Raw genomic sequence first — 22,419 nt, forward strand, 5'->3', positions numbered from 1 at the left:
GTTAAGGCTGACAGGGCTGGGTCTGTGTGGTTGACATGCTCACCGTTGAATCTCTCTACCTGTAACAATGCTAAACAATGTCAACTCCTGTTACAAAGCATCATAATATTACAACCATGGCTGTACTGTATTGTACAATTTGCCCTGACCCCAGGGTAGTTTGACAGAGCCCCAGTGTAGCAGTTATGTTGTTTCCATCATCCTCAGTCCCATTAACCTGACTCCGTCAGATGGATTGCTTCGCATTTGCTCGGCATATCCATCTGGGAACTTTCCGTTGGAGAACTTTTGGGAAGGGGTGAAAATACTGGTTAGCTGATTGGATAAACCATCTGTCTATCACCTATGTCGGTGATAGACGGGCCAAATCAACCAATCAGATCCATGAAGCGTATGAAAATACAACCACAAGCCCGCCCCTGCTGCTGCAGGCAAAGCATAGCTCGTTAGCTCAGTAAGCAAGCAACATGTCGGTAAAGAATATTTGCTGTTTGTGTAACGAGAATTTAGGAATAAAAGGCACCATTTTAAATTTTCTCTATCTCAAGATGCCAGACTGATCTGCGAGTGGAAAACTGGAGCTTGCCAGATCAGGACGGTCTCACGAGGCTACAGTCCCATCAGTCTTTAGACACATGCCATATATTTTATGCTGACAGACATCAGTGTGCAGATGCCATGCAAAAAGTTCTGCTTTATCTTCAAAAATATTCAGGAAGTCTTGAACATTTTGTCTGTTTCTTTTCCAGAATAAAGAGAGAGAGCACATGAGGGAGCGAGAGAAGGTGGCAAGGGAGAGGGAGGCACGTTACAGCAATGGTCACCTCTTCACCTCATTGACAGTGTCAGGAACCACACTCTGTTCAGCATGCAACAAGAGTATTACTGCCAAGGAGGCACTCAGTTGCCCTAGTAAGTAACATAGTTACTGCACATTTTACAGACACACACATGAATGCTATGTAGTAAACTAATAGCCTACATGGGTTTGTACCAGCTTATTTGGTGGTGCACTTGGCTTCTTGGGATAGGAAGTTGCTCCAAAAAGAAGATACAGAATAACATGTCCGTGTTCTCTATGTCTTTATTTTTTCCAGCTTGCAATGTCACTATCCACAACCGATGTCGAGACACTTTGCCAAACTGTGCCAAAATGAAACAGAGGGTAAGACACAGGCTTCACCACAAATCATCACACCTCTAATTATTGACAGAAGGTATTAACATATTAAGGGTTTCCTCTCGGTTCTATTATTCATGGCATTTTCCTTCCAAAGGCCCTTTTGTGCCTTTTGGGCTGTCTAATTAATTATGAAAAAAACATTGAAATCTTTGGTCATTTATCACAAATGATGGTCCTAGATTGCACTGTGAGATGCTTCCCCCAAAGAACCATTTAGAGCTTTGGCAAAATCCTGACAGAGTCACACAGTTAGGACCAAATTCTCCCAATGTGACCACACACACAACCAAAATGATGGTGGGTAAATCAGAGTGGCATAGATGCTCTTACATACATTTCTACATCGCAATTCAATTTACCACGCATTCATCACACAATCTAACCGCCTCAGGGCCGAAGCTCAACGCCAGGCCAATACAAAACATCAAATAAACTGGACGGGTCCCGGTGACCCGAAGGACATCACAAGGGTTAAGCCCCCAACGTCGACTTCAAGGCAACGCTGTGATGTCAACTTCAAGGCACCTAACCCTAACCTTAACCCTAACACCTAACCATTGCGTAATCCTAGTGTCTTCCAGGCAGCGCTGCCTGGAAGACGACGTTGGGGCTTAAAACACCAAACATCATATAAGTAAACAACAGGTACATGTGTGTGGCAACAGCTTTCATTCAGTCCTACATTAGGCCACTGCGGTGCAAGAAAGGGAGAACATGTTCAGACATGTGTTCTGGGCTGCCAATAACCAATGTCCAATACATTAAATAACTGAGTGTGGTTATTATCAGCAGCAGACTGCTGCACCCTCAGTGCAAGAAGGAGCGCTACTGCAGGTCCTTCATTCCAGCAGCAGTCAGACTCTTTAATACAACATTATAATGTAGCACTACTAGCTGGTTCTGCAATATGAGCCATCACTGGACAATATTCTGCACTATGCATATTTATTCATGTATTACTCTGTGTCACCTCTGCTGTGCAATATGTTATTTCTATTCATGAGTGACGCCGAGATCCAAAAGTGGTCTGATGGCTGATAGTAGTGATAGTCAAATGAAGCTTCGCGAACCACTGTCTTTATTTTCTGAGCCCACTAGATGGCGCTCTCTGATCAACAAAGGGTTGGAAACACACTGAATTGCCGTTCCTTTAACCTTTTTCTCTGAACAGAGAGCGCCATCTAGTGAGCTCAGAAAATAAAGACAGTGGTTCGCGGAGCTTCCTTTGACCATCACTAGTACATAGGCATATGCCGATCCCCTGGCGGTATATGCCGCTTACTACAGCGGCATTTGCCGATGGCTGATGGCATATGCCACTTTGACAACGGCATAAACCGATCCCCTGGCGACACTGGCTGCTCACTACACCGACCTGTACCGGTTGTGTCCGCCGGGACACCGTTTAACGGCAGGTGGACGTGTTAACGTTAGGCGACGGTCAGTGACAAACCGTGAAGTCATTTTATTATATGCAGATGTATCAAAGTACTAGAGTTTACATGAGCTAACATGGTCATTGATGGCTTTGCTACTGTAACCAAGGGTTTCTTCTCTCCCTGTCTTGCTGGATTTGGTTTGTTGAGGTTTGTGAATATTGTACATTTGTATATGGTTCCTCTGTAGCATTGGCCAATCAGGTTGTGTTTGTGGTGTGAGCAGTGGTGTTGGCTTTTGGATTCTGTGACTGCTCCGCTTCTTTAGCCTACGACATGTTTTACAGAGCCCCCATACAGTATGGAATATGGAGCTGGGCGGAGAGATAGTTTCAATACCCCATCGCATTTCTAAAACACATTTACAACAACCCAGAGGAGAGGGATTTCTGCTGGGCCTGTAGCGCGAGAGTGAGGGTGTTCCGACTGAACTTCTATTCTTCTGAGGGGCTTATAAGATGGTAGCATTAGCAAAACACCTTATCTGCTGTTGACCGAACACACATATTGCTATTCAACAGTTCTACTCTTAGCAATACACTTTGAATCTTCCAGCAGATCAGTGGGCTATGTCATGATGGATGACATGTATGGACAAAAAAAAAAAAAAAAAAAAACACTGTTTTAACACACACTATTTAAGGTGCTATAAAGTGATACAACAAAAGACAAAAACTGATTGTTGTTAATATGGAAAATATGGAAAACAACTTTATTGAATTAATAAATCAATGCATGGCTTAAGATGCAAGGCTTTTTAAAAACAAAATGCTTATGATATATACTGATTTGTGTCCTTGATTAACACAGCAGCAGAAGACTGCCCCAATGCGGAATAACTCCTTGCAGAATGTTACACTGCGCACAAAAAGTAAGAGCTACATACACACATACGCAAACACAAACTTCCAGTCTCTTCCTACCTCAAGTAATTCTCCTTTTGCAATTCCTGTTTTTTTTTCTGTTCTTTCTCCCTCTCTGCTTGTTATTCTCATTTTCCTTCAAAAATTGCATGTTGTTCTGTTCTTTATTATCAAACTAATTTTTCCCTCCTACTCCCGTTTGCTTTATCTTCCTCCTTAACATGCTGTTATGGCTGTCATTATATTCCTCTTCTTCGTCCTACATCTCTATACCTTGTCGTTCTCCCTCGTGTTGTTCTACCTCCTCTTTCTGCAATTTATTTTATTCCATAGCTCCAGGAATGCGTGAGCGTCCAAGTTCAGCCATCTACCCTTCGGACAGCTTCCGACAGTCCCTGCTGGGATCTCGCCGTGGTCGCTCCAGCCTATCCCTGTCCAAGAGTGTCTCCACAAACAACATTACAGGGTGAGCCTCACTTTTCATTAGCCAGCAGCTACAATACACTGTGCATTTCTTGACCCTAGCTTAGGCACAGGCACCCAAGGATATGGTCTTGTCTCTTCTTACTGTAGGTCTTGTACACAAGGACAATAATTGTAGATCTTATCCTGTGAGTTGGCATTCTCATTTCAAGGTGTACAGATGAAGCCAAAATTTCCGCTCCACCGTGATGACATAGTGTGCACGGGGCAGACTGGTACCACCCCTAAGCTATGTGTGTGAAAAAACAGTTGCAACAGCTCGTGTCCTTTTCACCACTCTATTCACCAGAGGGAGCAGTGATTTTGGACACAAAAGCCATTTACTGCCCTGAGAAATCAATTGATGTGCCGCCTACTGTACAGAATGAGGGAGTGTGTCTGCTACACAGAGCATACTTTCATTTGCGCTAGCAGAATTCTATTTACACAGTAGATTCACCTACACAGAGCTACATTTGTCATATCAGTATCCCCAGGTCATGTAAATACTGTATGGCAACAGGTCGGGGGTGGATAGGTGGATCATAAAACACAGAGCATTGAAGCCGGGGTGCGGAATTCACTTCCTGGGGAAAAACGAGTACTTTCACCCAGCAAATGTGTGCTCTCGGCGTGTTTTAATTCAAAATGATAATTTTCCTAAATATACTAAGTCGTTTTGTTGCCTCACTTTTTTTTTTTAGATGCTCACTTTTTCTAAACTAAACTCGACCAGAGCAGTCCCTAAAAGGACCTTCATCTGGCAGTGCCTGTACCCGGCTCACAGTCATCTATTGGCGGCTTAACACATGAACTGCAGCTGATCCGATGGAGATCTTAAGAATTTACTGTGTAGGGAAACCTATAGCCTTATTTTGCTATCCAGTCTGGCTTGGAGGGGAAATTTTAGATGGCTTCATCTGTACAGTTGATCATCGTTTATCAGGCTTGATTATACTCCCAAACGGATACATGCGTGGACAGCTGCCAAAAACCTTAGACACATAAAAGTTCTGTTTATGCTATACGATTGAAGGATGCATTCCACACTCTCAGCGAAGTGCCTGTGGAGACATGTACAGACAAGTCCACACAGTCACAACTAATTGCTGTACATGCATGTCCACACAGCACCTATGTGTGCAACCTTTGATGATGACATTTACATCTTTGGGGACCCATGCGGACCCATGCACACTGGCAGATGCAGACTGTATGATTTTGGCCTACCACACCGGCACACATTCACAGTATCCCGCTTGTTAGTCTCATCCTGGTTTGGCTATATTATAATGTTTGCATGAATCAAGCAAACTAATATTCCTGTGCATGATTCATTGAGCGTGATGGGCAAATGAACCATGGGGTCACTGAATACACACCGACAATTCCACAGTCTGTTATAATGAAGTGACGATCAAGTGTCAGCCTCCAGAAGAATGTTCCGATACAAAGTCAGTCTGTAGACTCCTCTCAGTATGTGTGCAGTGGCTTTATTTAACAACGAAATGCTTGTTTTGGACAGACGGAAGACTTTTAAATCTAGAAATGAATTACAAGATGCTTCTTCCAACTCTTTAGCATCAATCCAACTGGTTGCCACTATCTAGCTCGCCTATACCTAAAGACACAGCTGACTGCGTTGCATTTAAAGACTTTGCATTGCATTAGATGGCTTAAACTATTGTCAGACCCTGTGTGACTTGATATTTCTGTTCCTTTTCTGTAAGCACCTTCCAATGGGCTTTTCTCACAGTACAGTAGACATTTCTTGTTTTCAAGTGTTCCAGTGAGTGACTGAACCAATATGCACGATACATGAATCTGAAATCAAAAGCAGGTAGTTGTCATTCAGTCATCAGTCCTTTCATTATTTACACCTATTTGATCTATTTTAGGACTAATACACTTGGCATATGCTGGACATTTGCTGTTCTTTGATAGTTTCTCCATTCTCTTAGGATCAGAACCTGTGCCATCTCAAATACTTCACTGCAGAATCAAAATACACAGCCTTTCACTGAATTTAATTTAGATCTTTGAAATATATTTTAAAAACCTGTTAACATCCTTGTAAAATACATACAGGACCAAAATATATTACTAAATAGTTTACTGTAGCTGAGGTAATATTATTTTTTTTTAATTTTAGTTTTATTTATCGCTTTGGTACTGTTAATGCAACTATGTGGTACAATTTCACAACTCTTAGTAAAAACCTTCAAACACCTCACACCACACCGTTGATTCAAAATATTGTTTTGTCTTTTGTGAAATGTCATCAGAACATACGGTTTAACAACCAAAACCCACCATAAATTTTAGATGGCTTCATCTGTACAGTAGATCATCGTTTATCAGGCTTGATTATACTCCCAAACGGATACATGCGTGGACAGCTGTGAAAACCTTAGACACATAAAAGTTCTGTTTATACTATACGCTTGGAGGATGCATTCCACACTAAATCAATCTAAATGTCATCAGAACATACGGTTTAACAACCAAAACCCACCATAATATGTTTTTAGTTTAGTCGTTTATCTACCAGTGAATCCAGTAACAAACAATGCAAGATACATGTTTCAAATCACAGTTAGAAGTTCTGAAAGTAACATGCTACAGTAGTGTAAAAGACAAATTACAGTTTTCACATTAAGTAATACACTTACATTACCCAACATTTCCATAATCTCTATCCTATGTGTAATCAAGTTACAATCAATGAAGACATCCTCTCAGTCATTTGGACATTTTTGTTTTTACAGTAACCTCTCTGGCCTCTTTGTTGGTGCCCATGCCCATCTCTCTGACCTCTTTGTTGGTGCCCATGCCCATCTCTCTGACCTCTTTGTTGGTGCCCATGCCCATCTCTCTGGCCTCTTTGTTGGTGCCTATGCCCACCTCTTGACCTCTCTGTTGGTGCCCATGCCCACCTCTATGGCCTCTGTTGGTATCCATGCCCACCTTTCAGGCCTCTCTATTGGGGCCCATACCCACCTCTCTGTTGTGGCCCACGCCCACCTCTCAGGCCTCTCTGTTTGTATCCATGCCCACCTCTCAGGCCTCTCTGTTGGTATCCATGCCCACCTCTCAGGCCTCTCTTTTGTGGTCCATGCCCACCTCTCAGGCCTCTCTGTTGGGGCCTATGCCCACTTCTGGGCTCTCTTTTGGGGCCCAAGCCCACTTCTCTGGCCTCTCTGTTGGTGGCAATGCCCACCTCTGTGACAGATCCCTTGTCCACAAGCTCTTCCAATTCCTTGCCGTCTATCCTGCTTCATGTGATTTACATGTTCATACAGACACACATTTTATAAAGATGACAACTAGGACTACAGTTGAAAATTAGCCAACTGACTAACACTGGCGCATTTACAGAAATATTCATTAATGTGCATTGTCCTAATCCAATAAATAAACAAACAACAAACCAATTCAAAATCTATAGGTTTACCAAACGGTTCAGTGATTCATGCAAATCAGAAGAGAAGCATATCAAAAGTATTGTGAGCATTGCATTGTGAAAGACAATAACTTCATATGAGAGGTATTGTCCTTGACGACACACTGATTAGATGTGGTGAAAAAGTTACTGTGTGTTGTACTTAGTGAATTGCACATTTGATTACATGTGTTACACGTGTGTGTGTGTGTGTGTGTGTGTGTGTGTGTGTGTGTGTGTGTGTGTAGGACCCTGAATGACGACTCTCCCCTGGGGCTGCGCAGGATCCTTTCCCAGTCTACAGACTCCCTGAGCTTCAGGACCAGAGCCATGTCAGTGGAGTCTCTCAATGATGACGGTATCAGAATATTTAAAATATACATCACAAATTAAATGGCTGGGGGGAGATAGGGGTGTGAAGTTGGTAATTTGTATAGTGCAGCAGCAGGATAGTGTACACTGGTACAATGGCTGAAATGCAGAAATTAGTGCTATTGGTAAAATGTGGTTGTGAAGTAAATGAGGCAAGTCATTATGCAAAGCAGGATAGTTTGAAGTGCAATAGGGGGTGAAAAGTCACATTAATATAATCTAGACTACATTAGGTGGTGATGAATGAGTTAGGTGACCTAGTTGATAAATTATAAATTAGTGCTTTGATGTTGAAGTTAACTATATACTGTATGTAAGATGGCAAATGACTAGTTGGTAAGGTGTGTAGTGTGTGTGTATGCACCGTAATGAAAAGGATTGTCCAAAGCCGAATAAAATGAAAAACTTGGCAGAATTATTTTGCCATTTTTTGTATTAAACACTGAACATTTTTAACATTCCAGTAGACATTATATATTATACATTATTATATTTTACCGATAGTTACGTATTGTAACTCCAGATTTTGTGATTATAGGCATAGCTCTCTAAGAGCTTTTGCTATTGGGTTTATCCCTCATGGATGCACAACTATAAAGATTTCTCTCATGCCCTTGTGCCCAGCACGGGCCTCTCTTACATCTGCAGTTACTGTGTAGCTCCCAGCATCAGCATTTTTCTTCAGCCAATGTTGGTGAAGCAGGTCACCTGGATCCTAAAGGGCTATGCATAGACTCATAGAATCTGAAGTTACAATACTGTTGCTATTCACTTCGTGGCGGGACGAAGTGGCCGCAACATGCGCTTTAACTAGACGTAGCCAAATAATTATCCAGCAGTGTCTGAGGACACGGTGTCGTTGGCTTATCACTGGGGGGTGGGAGATCGCACAGTCGAGCTGCGACAGCACGTCCATGTGCCTTGGCAGCGGTCATGGTGTCCCCACCAGTAGTTGTACCAGAGTCGGGAACCAGGATGCACTTGTGTGTTCTGGTGTCACTAGAATGGCCGCCAGGCTGTCCTCCTGCATGCGTGCCAGCAGGCGAGGAATCAGGGGGACAGGTAGAAAAGCGTAGAGACCAGTCTCGCACCTTCATAGAGACGCACAGAGTGCACTGTGCATTCTCTCGTGCTGCAGCTGTCATGTTGTCTGTTCTTATCACTTGTCTAGCACGTCTACCCGACAGAAGCACAGAAAAGTGTTTCATCACTTTTAGCACCGCGGCCAGCTCCAGGCAATGTGGAGAGATGGATGACCTGTCCATCTCCTTCCCACAACCTGGGACTCCCAGTAGGCCAGATTGGACTGTAGAAAAGGGAGGGATGGTCAGCATGCGCCTCATGTGCAGTACAGGGTTGAGGCCCAGGCGGGCGAACCATTTCTGAATGTCCTAAAAGAACCATTATGTGACTCACAGACATCAAACCCAGCAGACGCATCACTGACAGTGCTGACAACACCCTGTCAGGTATGATGTGTGACAGTAGAGAGTATAATGCATCAAGCCTGGTTTTCATAGTGCCGATATTTCTGTCCACACCCAGATAAACTACAGGAATGGGCGAGCTCTTTTACCAGTATATGGCGAAAACTAGTGATTGTAGATGCTGCACAGCCTTCACTATGTGGAGTGCAGCTCTCTCCTGGGAGGGTGCATGACATTGTCTAAGAAAAACAGAACCCTAATCCCCTTCTGCGTAAAAGGCTGTAAAGCCGTCTCCATACATTTGGAGAACGTACGGGGGTCCAGAGATTAGCCAAATGGCAGCCGGTTGTAGCCTACTCATATTGAACCCCCTGGAAGGAAAAGTGCAGGAATTTTCTGTGGTTGGGAATGACAGGAATGTGAAAGCACAGATCCTCAAGGTCGATGGAAGTGAACCAATTGCCGGGGCGCAAACACTGAAACACATGTTTGATAGTCAACATGTGGAACGGTTGCTTCATGGTGCACCGGTCGAACAAAGACAGGTCCAGCATCGGTCTCATCCCTCCTGTTTCCTCTTGTGTGAGGAAATAACGGGAGTAAAACCCGCCATTCTCCTCCTCTGGAGGGACGTGCGAAATAATAGCATATTTTTCCAGCAGTTCCACCAGCTCTGACGTCAGAGGCATCGTTATATCTCTACTTGAGATAACATCCTTTTTACCACTGCAGTGAAAACCGGGGGAGGCCTGGCATCCTCAATATAAGCCTACTTCTTCAGGAAAAGTGGAAGGTGCTTCTCTTTGAAAAGTAGCTTCACTGTTTCTCACAAGAAAATGGGTTCCCCGTTAGGAGAGTAGTCTAAGTTAGAGCGAGAATGTCCAGTACGTTGAGTAAGGGAGGGAGTGGGGCGTGGGATTAGCGTATGATTGCTGCTGTGTGACGGATAAACGAGAGGAAAAAGAGATAGCAAAGACGATGTAAAGTGAGTTAACAGTGAACAATAAAACAAGAAGCCTCTCAAGACACGGTGGCTTCATCTGTTGGTAATACTGGCCCTTCCTGACCACGGTCTGGAGACCCAGAACAGGAAAGGTGTACTGTAACAAGCTTTTCATGGATGACATGAGATGCAGAGTCTCTCGCTGTCGGTGCTTGTGCACGGAGCAGAATAGTACCTAGGATAGTAGCGTTAAGTATTGCTGTTTTTTGAAAGTTTTGACAGTAATTCCACACTGCCGACATGTTTGCTGCATTTAAAAAAAAAGGGAGCGCGCCTCTTACTCTACACTGGTTGCTATTTGATCTCGTCATCCTCAGTAACTTGAGATGACCGAGTTAGGTCAGTAGATGGTTAAATGAGAAGTTTTGGGAAGAGACGTAGGTATAAAAGTTAAATATTCAATTCTATTTAAAGGGCTTTGTTGGCTTACTTTAGTTTCAAGAAAATATGTACTGTATTTCCCCTAGACATGTCGACATTACAGACATGTAGTAGGCATGACATGTGGAACTAAGGTGAGTTAATGTACTGTCACATTCCATCACTGGACTCCTGCCAGCTAAACTTGCAATCAAACATTACAACAGTACACTCACAGGATTAGAGGCTAAAATAGCAACTGTTGTATCCCTAAAGACATTTGTATTTTTTTAAGTATTATATTTAATATCCACTTTACCAGGATTTTGACTGCAAAAGGGTGTGATTAATTGTGATTTCAGTTGGACTTACAGTGCGACCTGCTGACCTTGGTTCTTATTCCAACCTGCTACAGGAGCTTAAGAATAACTTCTTGGTAGTTTAGTGTAGAGATCTAACATCATTTGTCAGCCTGTAATCTTTGATGCTGATGGGTTTCTCTTCTTTAGGAGACAATTACTACACTTCAGTATTGGAAGAGTTGGAACTCGAGGGCCAGGACTTCAAGGCTGACTCATGGAGCATGGCTGTGGACAACAATTACTTGCAGACACACCGCAAAAATGTCATCAAGAGGCAGGATGTCATCTATGGTGACAGTAGTAGTTGATCGACCCTAAAGTGTCTCCCACATAGTATAGACATTCAAAGTTCTGACTGCTACAGTTACGTGACTTTGATGTGTGTGTGTGTGTGTGTGTGTGTGTGTGTGTGTGTGTGTGTGTGTGTGTGTGTAACGTGGCCATGTGTCCTTAGAGCTGATTCAGACTGAGCTGAACCACATGCGAACGCTGCGTATCATGGAAAGGGTGTTCCGGCAAGGCATGCTGGACGAGCTTCAGCTAGACCCGTGCACCGTGCATGCCATGTTCCCCTGCCTGGACCAGCTGATCAGGATACATTCCCATTTCCTGGCACAGCTTCTCCTGCGGCACAACAGCAGCCTGCAGTCTGGATCCAGCCGCAACTTCACCATTCACCAGCTGGGGGACATACTGCTGGAGCAGGTGACTGCCATGCATTCTCACACTGACACACCTACACACCAACAGACTCACACTGACACACCAACATACCAACAGACTCACACTGTAACACATCAACCCACCAATAGACTCACACAGACACACCAACATACCAACAGACTCACACTGTGACTCACCAATAGACTCACGATGACACACCAACAGACTCACACTGTAACACACCAACACACTCAAACTGACACATCAACACACCAACAGACTCACACTGTGACACATCAACCCACCAACAGACTCACACAGACACACTGACACATCAACACACCAACAGACTCACACTGTGACACACCAACAGACTCACACTGTGACACACCAACAGACTCACACTGACACACCAACAGACTCACACTGACACACCAACAGATTGAAGCCAGGTTTATAGTGGCTGTTGTGTTCCTAGCGCGAGCCATAAAATGACATCACCATGGCGCGTGGTTGTGCACCTTGGAATTTTTGTAACTCTGTGTGCGCTGCTGTCGTTGGCAGACGCAAATTAATGTTGCATTTTGAACATGGATGTATTGATTGTGACACAGGGAAGCATTCTGTCCAAAATGGTGGACGCACTATCAGCGCGCCCTCTTGTGGCGGTAACCATGTGAGTGTCGCCTCTCATTATTATAACCTCTTTGGAGATACCACACTGGGAAAAGAAGCATTTTGCTGGACAGCGTAGAAAAATACATTTTGCCTTTGTTGTCAAAAATCGTCTTCAAGGAATGAGTATTCTTATCAGTATTACAGGCAGGTCATTTTCCATTTGGAGATAAATGACAGTTGTGTTAATAATTAAAGCTGCAAGCAGCAATGACCAGGCACTCGCACTCTGCACACGTCGGGGGTGCATAAAGTTATTGTAACTAAAACATTTATTGCCGATCTGCCCCAAATCTTTCATACATGATGTTACTCCAGGCTTGAAGTGATCCACATAGGCTTGCTTATGGTTAATTGGCTCAATTGTGCCCCTTACAATACTTCAAAGAAGTAGTCCCTTACTGCAGACTACCAAAAAAGCCTCTTGGAGCCATATCTTTAACCCAGTGTCATTCATATTAAAATACATGTGCAAATTATGGATGATTTTGACCATTTACAAGCTACTTTAAAGCTCCATTGTGTAATTTTTTGAGTTGATTCTTAGCAAAAAAAATATGTGCACAAATATGTACTCATCATGTGTAATTACTTCCACCAACTAATCAAAGTATTCTCGTAAGCGTAGAATCTGACATTCAGAATACACTCAAATGGTGGCAGCCATGTTGTGCCTCCATCTTTAAAATACATTAGCCAAAGAGGGACAAACCTCCGCCTTTCGTGCTTTTACACTCAGTGGCACCGTGACAAATGCCAGAGGGAGATTAGGGCACGTTCATTGCTGCTTGCAGCTTTAATTATAATTGCTTTTTCATTTTCGTCAGATTGCTATTTACTTGTGACTGTTTCCTAGAAATATTTGGTATATCGACAACCTAAATCTGGTTACATATTGCAGGTGTGAACAGTGACATTCCTTTGCATTTAAGCACAAGTTCGGTCTCGGTCACATGCATGTGTTCTTCTGCCAGTTTTCAGGCCAGTGTGCGGACGACATGCGAAAGACCTATGCTGAGTTCTGCAGCCGCCACTTGAAGGCTGTCAAATTATACAAAGAACTGCTCGCCAGAGACAAAAAGTTCCAGTGCTTCATACGGGTGAGACAGACACAAACCACAGTAAAACTCAGGGAAATACACAGCATGTATTACATTACAAAGGAAAAAAAGAGAGATCATAATTAATGAATGAATGTAGAGTTAATACACAGGAGGTGAACTGTAGAGGTTTTATATGTTTTTTGTCAAATATATAATATATGGTTGCTGAAGAATATAAAGCACATCTTTTTAAATGTGCAGATACGAGTTTGTATAGTGTGTGAGTTAATCTGTGTATATCTATGTGTGTGTGTGTGTCACTCCCTGCAAATACCCTTTGTTTAACTTTATGGATCAAGGTGTCAATTCAGGGGATAGAAGCCGTCGTGCGCTATTCACATTGAAATGGACCCTAGTCTATCCTGATCCAGCCCACCTGGTGACCTGGGTGGCGAAGCCCAGTAGATCAAAGAGGGTTAACCCATTCAATCAGACAGTCAACATGGGGGTATACGTGCAGTTTAGTGTTCCAAATTCCCCATACAATGTCCTTAATTATGAACCTGCTAAACCACCTGTGCTACCCTAACGCTAACCCCTAACCTGTCTCAAATAAGACCCTCATCATTTGGGACGCTCAGTTTTTGGAAAAAAATTTGGGACACCTAACTGCACGATGCCCAACATGGGTAGAACTATGGTTGAGCCAATGGTGTGAAAGGTGTATTAGAGGCACACACACTGGGGGTGGGATATTGATGGTGTGATTACTTACTTAATTTATGATTGAGGTTCTAGGGAACAGCACAGATAATGCAGGAGTCAGGCACAATCACTGCAGGCCTGGAAGTAGGAAGTAAACATAAAGCTTAGATGAGCTAAAGCTAACCTGCGCTCGTTGAATAACTAAACACAGCTTCTAAAGGTTAACTTAGCTGGCAACATTAATCCCTCTGTCTCACTGTCCCCAAGTGTGCTGATGAGACTAAACTGGTCTGGATTAGTGTACATCTTTCAAGTCAAGTCAAGTCAACGTTATTGTCAATTCTGCAATGTGTGCCAGACATACAGAGCAATTGAAAATATGTTTCTCTTCGAACCACGGTGCAATAAGGACATGTACAACAAGTATAATATAAAAGATAAGTATCACGCACACAAGGAAATGTACCCACAAATACACAACTCAGCAAAATACAATGGTTTTATTAGCAAGCTAATAAAAACTTACAAGCAATAGCGTCCAGAAAAACGACAGGAACAAAGGGAAAGCCAAAAAACAGGCAATGGTCAAATCATCCAAGGGTAAACAGGAACTCAGGAATACAGGACACAGGGAAAACAGACGATCTCGCAAAGGAGTAAAGGAAAGACTGAACTTAAATACACAAGACAGGGGAGCCAATGAGACACAGGTGCAACACATAGGGGTGGGGACAGGCAATCACACAGGCGGGAAAGTAGACAGGAAGTAAAACAACACAAATATGAGAGACTACAAAATAAAACAGGAAATGGAAAACTAACAGAAAACATGAACAACTAAAAACAGAAACTTGACACAGGAACAAGACATGACATAAGAAATATATAAAAATTAAGATAAAAAGACAAGTAATATGTACAAATAAGATAAAGAAAAATAAGTAATATTTACAATACACTAATACATTCTAAATAGTGCCAATATAAGGCAAAATCAAAAAAAAAAAAAAAAAAAAAAAAGGCTGCTCTGCTTCCTCCAGCCAATGTAAATGCAATTGAATTGTTTTTGAATAAGTATTTGCCTAAAATGTTCATAGAATGTTTTGTTGATGAATATTACAGTTTTTTTCGATTGCTAAACAACAGTGGGCACAACTGGAGTCACATGTGCAAAACTCTAACTACAGTCTGCACAGCAGCAGTTCATGTGGACCAAACTCTAGTTCGTTTTTCATTGCTTGAACACAGTTTTGAAAACTCTACACACTTATCCCATGACTTTAACCACAACGTGCACAACACTGTAGATTTACAGCACTTTGTTCAAATGCTAACACACTGCTGTCAAAACTGTTAACCACACATTCAAAACAGAATAGATTTCAGTCTGGTGCCTATCAAACACTGCTGATTGCAATTTTAGCTGAAAGCCTCAGCAGGTGTCTTATTTTAGACTAGTTAGTGAACATATATGGTATTTATACAGAGAAAGCTCAGAAATACTTTTTTTGTATACAAACACCAAATAAGAATTATACACTATACCGTTTGAGAGAAACAGGTAAAAGAGCAAAGATACCAACATGTCCAGGTAAGATGTCTGAGGTTATGTACACAGCTATAAAAAAAGTGAAAAACACTATCTTTACAATAGTAAAACTGTGTTCTTACTGTTTTTCAGAAAGTAATGGCGGTGAAAGCAATAGAAACACCACATTCATTTTTATTTAGAAATGATGCAGACATCCAATGTGATGAAGAAAACTTGCCACATGATGCTGGAGCGAGGCAGGATTAGTCACACTATTCTTTGGTACTGTTACGTATGTACCTTTAGTTTTTTCCACAGTAATTCCATAAATTACTAGAGACAAAATACTTTATTATAGAAAACGGCTGATTTTCATTCCTTCTTTTTTACCTTATGTAAAAATTGTTATGCTATACAATCTATATTTTTTCCTTAAATAAACTATTGAGTAGTGTCAAGTTACTCAAATTGTTCAAACTGTAAAGATGATAAAGTTTGTAATTTCTGTAAGACGCTAGTGTTTTTACCCTCAGTGTGTTCTGAGTGACAGTGTGTGTTATCTCAGTGAGGCTTGTGCATAGTGTTTGGCTGCACTGAGCCTGTTTTGCAGGAGATGTGAACTGTTTAGCTCAGGTGACTGTTGGTAGTGCAGACTGTAGTTTGAGTTTTGCACATGTGACTCCAGTTGTGCCCACTGTCGTTTAGCAATCGGAAAAAACTGTAACACACACTGTGTACCAACCTGATCTCACAGAATTCCATGAAATGAACACGGCCCCTCAACTCAAAAGCTGTGGCAGTTTCATGGAATCGCAAAAAAAATCTGTAATGGGCCCACGGAAGAATTCCGTGAAATGAACACGGCCCCTTAAGCTAAGGAAAAGGTCGTTGGTGGGCTTATGTTTCCATGACATGCGGGACAACAACGGGTTTAAGAAAAGAAGAATTTTTGCACATGTGACTCCAGTTGTGCCCACTGTCGTTTAGCGATCGGAAAAAAACTGTAAACAAAGAAATGTCAGCCAGGATAATTTTGTCTGTGTGTCTCTGTCTGTGGGCAGCGGATGAGTCGTGGACCCTTACTACGTTGCCATGGTGTTCAGGAGTGCATCTTGTTGGTAACTCAGCGGATTTCCAAGTATCCTGTCATTGTTCAGCGCATTCTGGACAATACCACTGGTAAATCACCCCAGTCACAATAGCTTTATCGTCAATGTCAGTGTCAAATAGAAGAGTTTAGGCCTGTGCACAGAAAACAGGACATAACAGGACATTCAGTTTAGCCACGAATAGACAAAAACTCTGTTTTCCTACATGGAGAATCCATTTGCCTCCTGCACCACTCCTGCATGAACTTCCGTCCTCTAGTCAGGTTATAGTGCCCCTTTCGGCAGGGTTAGGGTTAGTGTGTCCATTTTTACACTTGAGGTCCCTGCAGGGTTCTGGACCAATCCTGAAAATTGCACCTCCACACGATGGGCTGCAGCAATAAGATAGATATATATTCTATGTGCACATAGTGCTGCTATACCTATCTGAACAGAAATAACTTTACTGCAGTTCGATTTTTGTTTATGAGAAACTGTCACCAGCCAAAATCATTCAAGCAACAATAAATTCAAAGAGGAGATGTTTCGGTCTGTCTAGGAGCAGTTTAATGTTGGACACAATTGATGGATAATGGTGGCTACATAATATTATGTGTACATTGTGTCTGTTGCTTTAGGTTCTTGTACTGTATGTCAATATTAATGTTTGTTTCTCTTCCAGATGATGGAGAAGAAGCCTCCTTGCTTGCCCAGGCTCTCTCCATGGTCAGAGAACTTCTTAGTTCTATAGACCAACAGGTACTCTATTGGCCACAATATAAGACACCTTTATGGCTATTGGAATTTTTGAGCTCCACATCATATCAACATATGTGATTTCTTTTTATATTTTTTTCCATTTTTGCAAGACAGAAACAAAACCATGAATACAGGACAATTACAAAAGTTTACTCAAAGATCAAACGGATATAAGTTGTTGTGTGTGCGTACGTGCATGTGTGCGTCTGTGTGTGTGTGCTGTCAGACTGGAAAGAATATTAAAAGGTGGAGAGAGAGAAAGGGAGGTGGCGAGCTAAGATAAAGCATGACAAATAAATGAATAACTATGCACTAATGCTAATGATACTTTTTGCCACCACCGATAATAATAATACAATAATAATAAATATTACCACTACTACCAGGTATTATTAGTAATAATATTTAAAGCTGCAAACAGCAATGAATGGCTCCTTGCACCAGCCCGATTGGGTGGGATTGGCAGCCGTGGTGTTGATTGGTGTTGACAGCTCTAGACTCATGTCCGGTTGGCAGATGGAGGACCTGGAGCAAACACAGCGGCTGCAAGAGATCCAGGCCAAGCTGGACCAGCGGTCTGAGGCCAAAGTAAGGGATGGAGGAGTGTTCAAGGCTGGAGAGTTGTCCCGCCGGAGACTTGTCCATGAAGGGACCCTTTTCTGGAAAACCCCGGGATCCCGGCTCAAAGGTACACCACGCTGTGAAAACATTAGTCTGAGTGCAAAGTAAGCGACTAAATCTGCACATCAAGGTCAACGCTGTGGAACGGCACTTCATCATGGCCCTCAAATTGGAGGCTGGATATGCTGCTACTAAATTAACGGCAGAAGCTGCTTTTGTTGGTCATTGGGCCACTACGAAAATGCTAAATATGAAAATAAGCATTACAAACCTGACTTTTGTAGACCTTGACATATTATTTCACATGTCCTTCTGCACATACTATCATGCAGCTGTAGTTTAGAGAGACTATATATAGTTTTACATCATCCTGTGGTTGATGCAGAAGTGTCTTTCTATGGTGAATAACATATCACTGAATGTGAAAAGGACATTTTTATTTCCTTTAAGGTGTAAGTATTGCAGAGAACAGTAGCTAAACTAAGAGACACTTCAATGCTCCTAAAAAAGGTGTGAAAGGATTTACTGAGAATGGTTTTAGCAGAGACTCTGGGCCAGATGTACTAACACTTTTGCGCCCACTTCAGGCGTATTAGTTTCGCAACTTGCGCATTAAAAGCATTGCGAGATATGAACAAACAGGACGCACTGAGCCTGTCGCGGGGACTGAAAATGGCAAATTGCGCTTTTCTGTGTCATACATATGTGTTCACGGGAGGGTCAAGGGGAAAGCGGGAGTTTTCCATAAAGAGATGGGAGGAGAAACATTAAGTGCGGTATGTAAAAAAATGCATATGCCTCCTGGTGCAATGGCAGCAGTAATCCGAGCAAGACCAAAACATAGGCCAAGGAGACGAGCTGAAATGATTTTTGCCACAAGGATCACATTTTTTCAGTTGAGTGAACACAAAATCATTAAGCGTTACAGATTAAGGAAGAAATCAAAGATGACATTGAATTGCCGACTCAGCGTTCACATTCCATTCCAGCAGTTGTTAAACTCTTTGCTACATTACAAATATTGGCATCAGGATCATTTCAAACAGTCATAGCTTCAGCAGTGGGAATATCGCAGTCTGCACTCAGCCGTATCATAGCACCAGTACTTAACGCTTTGCTACAGCGCAATTTACGGTATAGTGGGCGGAGAAAGGCGCTGATTACCCAACGGACTGTAGGTTTGGTAAATAAGACGTAAGCTGAAGTATCACAGCGTGCGCTTTCTGCGGGTTGGCCATGTTGCTGATACATTCGCAAAAGTACGTACATCTGGCTCTTCGAACTTTAAGGTAGGCAGATTTACATGTTCAAATTTGTGCTTGATGGAAAAGCAACTTGAATGTGTTTTGGTGTGTGCTTGCATACTATGTCTGTATGTGTGTGTGTGTGTGTGTGTGTGTGTGTGTGTTTGTGTAGATACACAGGTCTTATTGATGACAGACATCCTGGTGTTTCTGCAGGAGAAAGACCAGAGATACATCTTTCCATGTCTGGTAAGAAAATGTACTCACACAAACAGAAACAAAAACACACAAATACGGAATTTACCAATGGATTACTTGTTACATGTACTACTTCTTTTAAACAATCCTTTCCTGCGGGATTCAGGACAAGTCTCCAGTACTGTCCCTTCAGAACCTGATAGTGAGGGACATAGCCAATCAGGAGCGTGGTATGTTCCTCATCAGCGACTCCTCTCCTCCTGAGATGTACGAGTTCCATGCTGCCTCCAAGGAGGAGAAGAATATCTGGATACGCCACATCCAGCGCACCGTCAGCAGGTGGGGAAATGCACCAACACGTAAACATACAACTTTTAATTTTAAGTTTCACATTTTTAGGTTCGACATTCTTTTTGAGAGTGGGATTTAAAAATCAATATCAATTCCATGTCTGGGTGTTTGAATATAAATCAGGTTTATAGCAACTTGGCGTCGTATTTTCACAGTTTCTGGTAGAAAACACATGAAATGCATAAATGACTGCTGAGGTAGTTCATATCTCATGAGATAGTGTCAGTGGAAAAATGTTTTTATATATTTAGGGCCCGAGCATGAAAGTGCCAGGGGCCCAGTGGTCACTTAAAGGTCCCATAACATGGTGCTCTTTGGATGCTTTTATATAGACCTTAGTGGTCCCCTAATACTGTATCTGAAGTCTCTTTTATATAGACCTTAGTGGTCCCCTAATACTGTATCTGAAGTCTCTTTTATATAGACCTTAGTGGTCCCCTAATACTGTATCAGAAGTCTCTTTTATATAGACCTTAGTGGTCCCCTAATACTGTATCAGAAGTCTCTTTTATATAGACCTTAGTGGTCCCCTAATACTGTATCTGAAGTCTTTTTTACATAGACCTTAGTGGTCCCCTAATACTGTATCAGAAGTCTCTTTTATATAGACCTTAGTGGTCCCCTAATACTGTATCAGAAGTCTCTTTTATATAGGCCTTAGTGGTCCCCTAATACTGTATCTGAAGTCTCTTATATATACCTTAGTGGTCCCCTAATACTGTATCTGAAGTCTCTTTTATATAGACCTTAGTGGTCCCCTAATACTGTATCCGAAGTCTCTTTTATATAGACCTTAGTGGTCCCCTAATACTGTATCTGAAGTCTCTTTTATATAGACCTTAGTGGTCCCCTAATACTGTATCTGAAGTCTCTTTTATATAGACCTTAGTGGTCCCCTAATACTGTATCTGAAGTCTCTTTCCTGAAATTCAGCCTTGGTGCAGAATTACAGCCACTAGAGCCAGTCCCACAATGAGCTTTCCTTAGGATGTGCTATTTCTGTGTCTGTAGCTATTGAGGAGGAGAGCGGGGGGTATGGCCTTGACCAACTGCCACTTTGCTCGTTTGAAAGCCATGATGTCTCTCTCTCTCTCATGGGCGGGCCAAATTCTCTGGGCTGGCAAAGCAGAGAAAGGGGAGGTAACCTTCCAGATCGGCCCATCTGAGTTTTTCTCAAAGGCAGAGCAGGATACAAAGGGCTCGGTTTAGCCACTGGGGGACCATAGTCAGGCTGGGGGAACGCATATTAATGTTAAAAAAAACTCATAAAGTGACATTTTCATGCCATGGGACCTTTAAATTTAATTATTTTTCTGGTGCGCAATCGCATTTTTGATGGCCCAACAACTTTTTCCACCGGGCAATCACAGCCATTCAAGTTGATGCCTGCTATTCCACCACCTGCGCCGCGCAAAGTTCTGCAGTGACTGGGCTTGGGCGTGGCCAGCGCCCTCCATAGCGTCCCCTAACGCCAGGAACACACACTCTTGGCTGTTCCTGACAGATTGGATAACATGGGCGCCAAAGTGAAAATGTCTCCGCCAGGTTTCTGCGGACCCCAGTGTATTTTTGGCATAACGCCATGGTTTGGAAAAAGTTACTTCGATCTTGAAATTTGGTGGGAAGATGAGACTGTCTGCATGACCGCAGCAGCTGTCATGTTGTCTGTTCTCATCACTACATGTCTGCCCGTCACTATCTAAGCAGAGTGTTTTAGCACTTTCAGCACCGTCAACAGCTCAATGCAATCCATTGCCCCCCTCTCAGCCAACGAGAGAAGCATCTGTGTACTCTGTTATGTGTGATGTCACCCTCCCCAGGGGAAGCCTGAGGATAGAGCACAGGGGTTTTTCCAGTAGGCAAGGTCCGACTGCAGAGAGGGAGGAATGGTCAGCATGCGCCTCTTGTGCCGTGTTGTGGCGAGGCGCAGGCTCCGAACCATCTCTGAATTGTCCTTATGTGGAAGACATCCAGCACTAACCGTAGACACGATATTACAAGCTGTGCAAGGAGCAAAGATATAACTCCCACAAAGCCCTGCCTATTGCTGTCATTTAGTCTTAGTAATGTCCACGTGTGTTAAATGTTACTGCCATTGTATATAATGTTGTATATGCCACTATTTACCCATCTGTTGCGCCATATTATTTTTATCATAAAAACAACAAAAAAAAACATAACCAATAGAAGTGCTTATTAAAGCTATGGAAGTGAAACCCAACTTGTGATGACCCTTTAACTCTTCCGCATGACAGGATCTGTGGTTGTCATCACTGTTGCTCTATCTCTGCCTCTTGTATCTGTAAATCTTTACACCTCTAACAATGATAAGTTATAACTTATATAAATGTAGGAAAAACTGACACATAAACATCCATGTCCACTACAGGATATCAGGATTTGTATGGTGTGTGTTTTTGTGTGTTCAGGTGCCCATCGAGAGAGGAGTTCCCCCTCATAGAGACTGAACACAAGGCTCATCTTAGGAGACTCAAAGGTCAGGAGACAAACATGAATGACACAATACAGTAAAAGGAGCATTTACAGCCCTACTCATTTAACCATGTATATATATATATATATGAGTCATTGTGATTTATTCTTTCTGTTCTATGAATTCCTGTTTCATCT

General features: G+C 42.4%; 1 protein-coding gene across 3 annotated transcripts in view; it reads left to right on the forward strand.

Moving 5' to 3' along the window:
• The window catches only part of arhgef2a (Rho guanine nucleotide exchange factor (GEF) 2a), a 54,005-nt gene that overhangs the window by 12,380 nt on the left and 19,206 nt on the right, over positions 1-22,419 (forward strand). For 2 of the 3 annotated variants that reach the window (XM_028597448.1, XM_028597449.1), the window contains exons 2-15: positions 750-912; positions 1,098-1,165; positions 3,430-3,490; positions 3,816-3,948; positions 7,635-7,744; positions 11,058-11,201; positions 11,365-11,615; positions 13,223-13,348; positions 16,589-16,706; positions 17,298-17,374; positions 17,891-18,062; positions 19,412-19,488; positions 19,604-19,776; positions 22,218-22,285. In XM_028597448.1, the coding sequence (XP_028453249.1) occupies positions 750-912; positions 1,098-1,165; positions 3,430-3,490; positions 3,816-3,948; positions 7,635-7,744; positions 11,058-11,201; positions 11,365-11,615; positions 13,223-13,348; positions 16,589-16,706; positions 17,298-17,374; positions 17,891-18,062; positions 19,412-19,488; positions 19,604-19,776; positions 22,218-22,285 (1,741 nt within the window). The remainder of the gene's footprint in view (positions 1-749; positions 913-1,097; positions 1,166-3,429; positions 3,491-3,815; positions 3,949-7,634; positions 7,745-11,057; positions 11,202-11,364; positions 11,616-13,222; positions 13,349-16,588; positions 16,707-17,297; positions 17,375-17,890; positions 18,063-19,411; positions 19,489-19,603; positions 19,777-22,217; positions 22,286-22,419) is intronic. The other variant, XM_028597450.1, reaches the window with a different exon arrangement.

This window comes from Perca flavescens, chromosome 14, assembly GCF_004354835.1.
Source record: "Perca flavescens isolate YP-PL-M2 chromosome 14, PFLA_1.0, whole genome shotgun sequence".
NCBI lineage: Eukaryota > Metazoa > Chordata > Actinopteri > Perciformes > Percidae > Perca > Perca flavescens.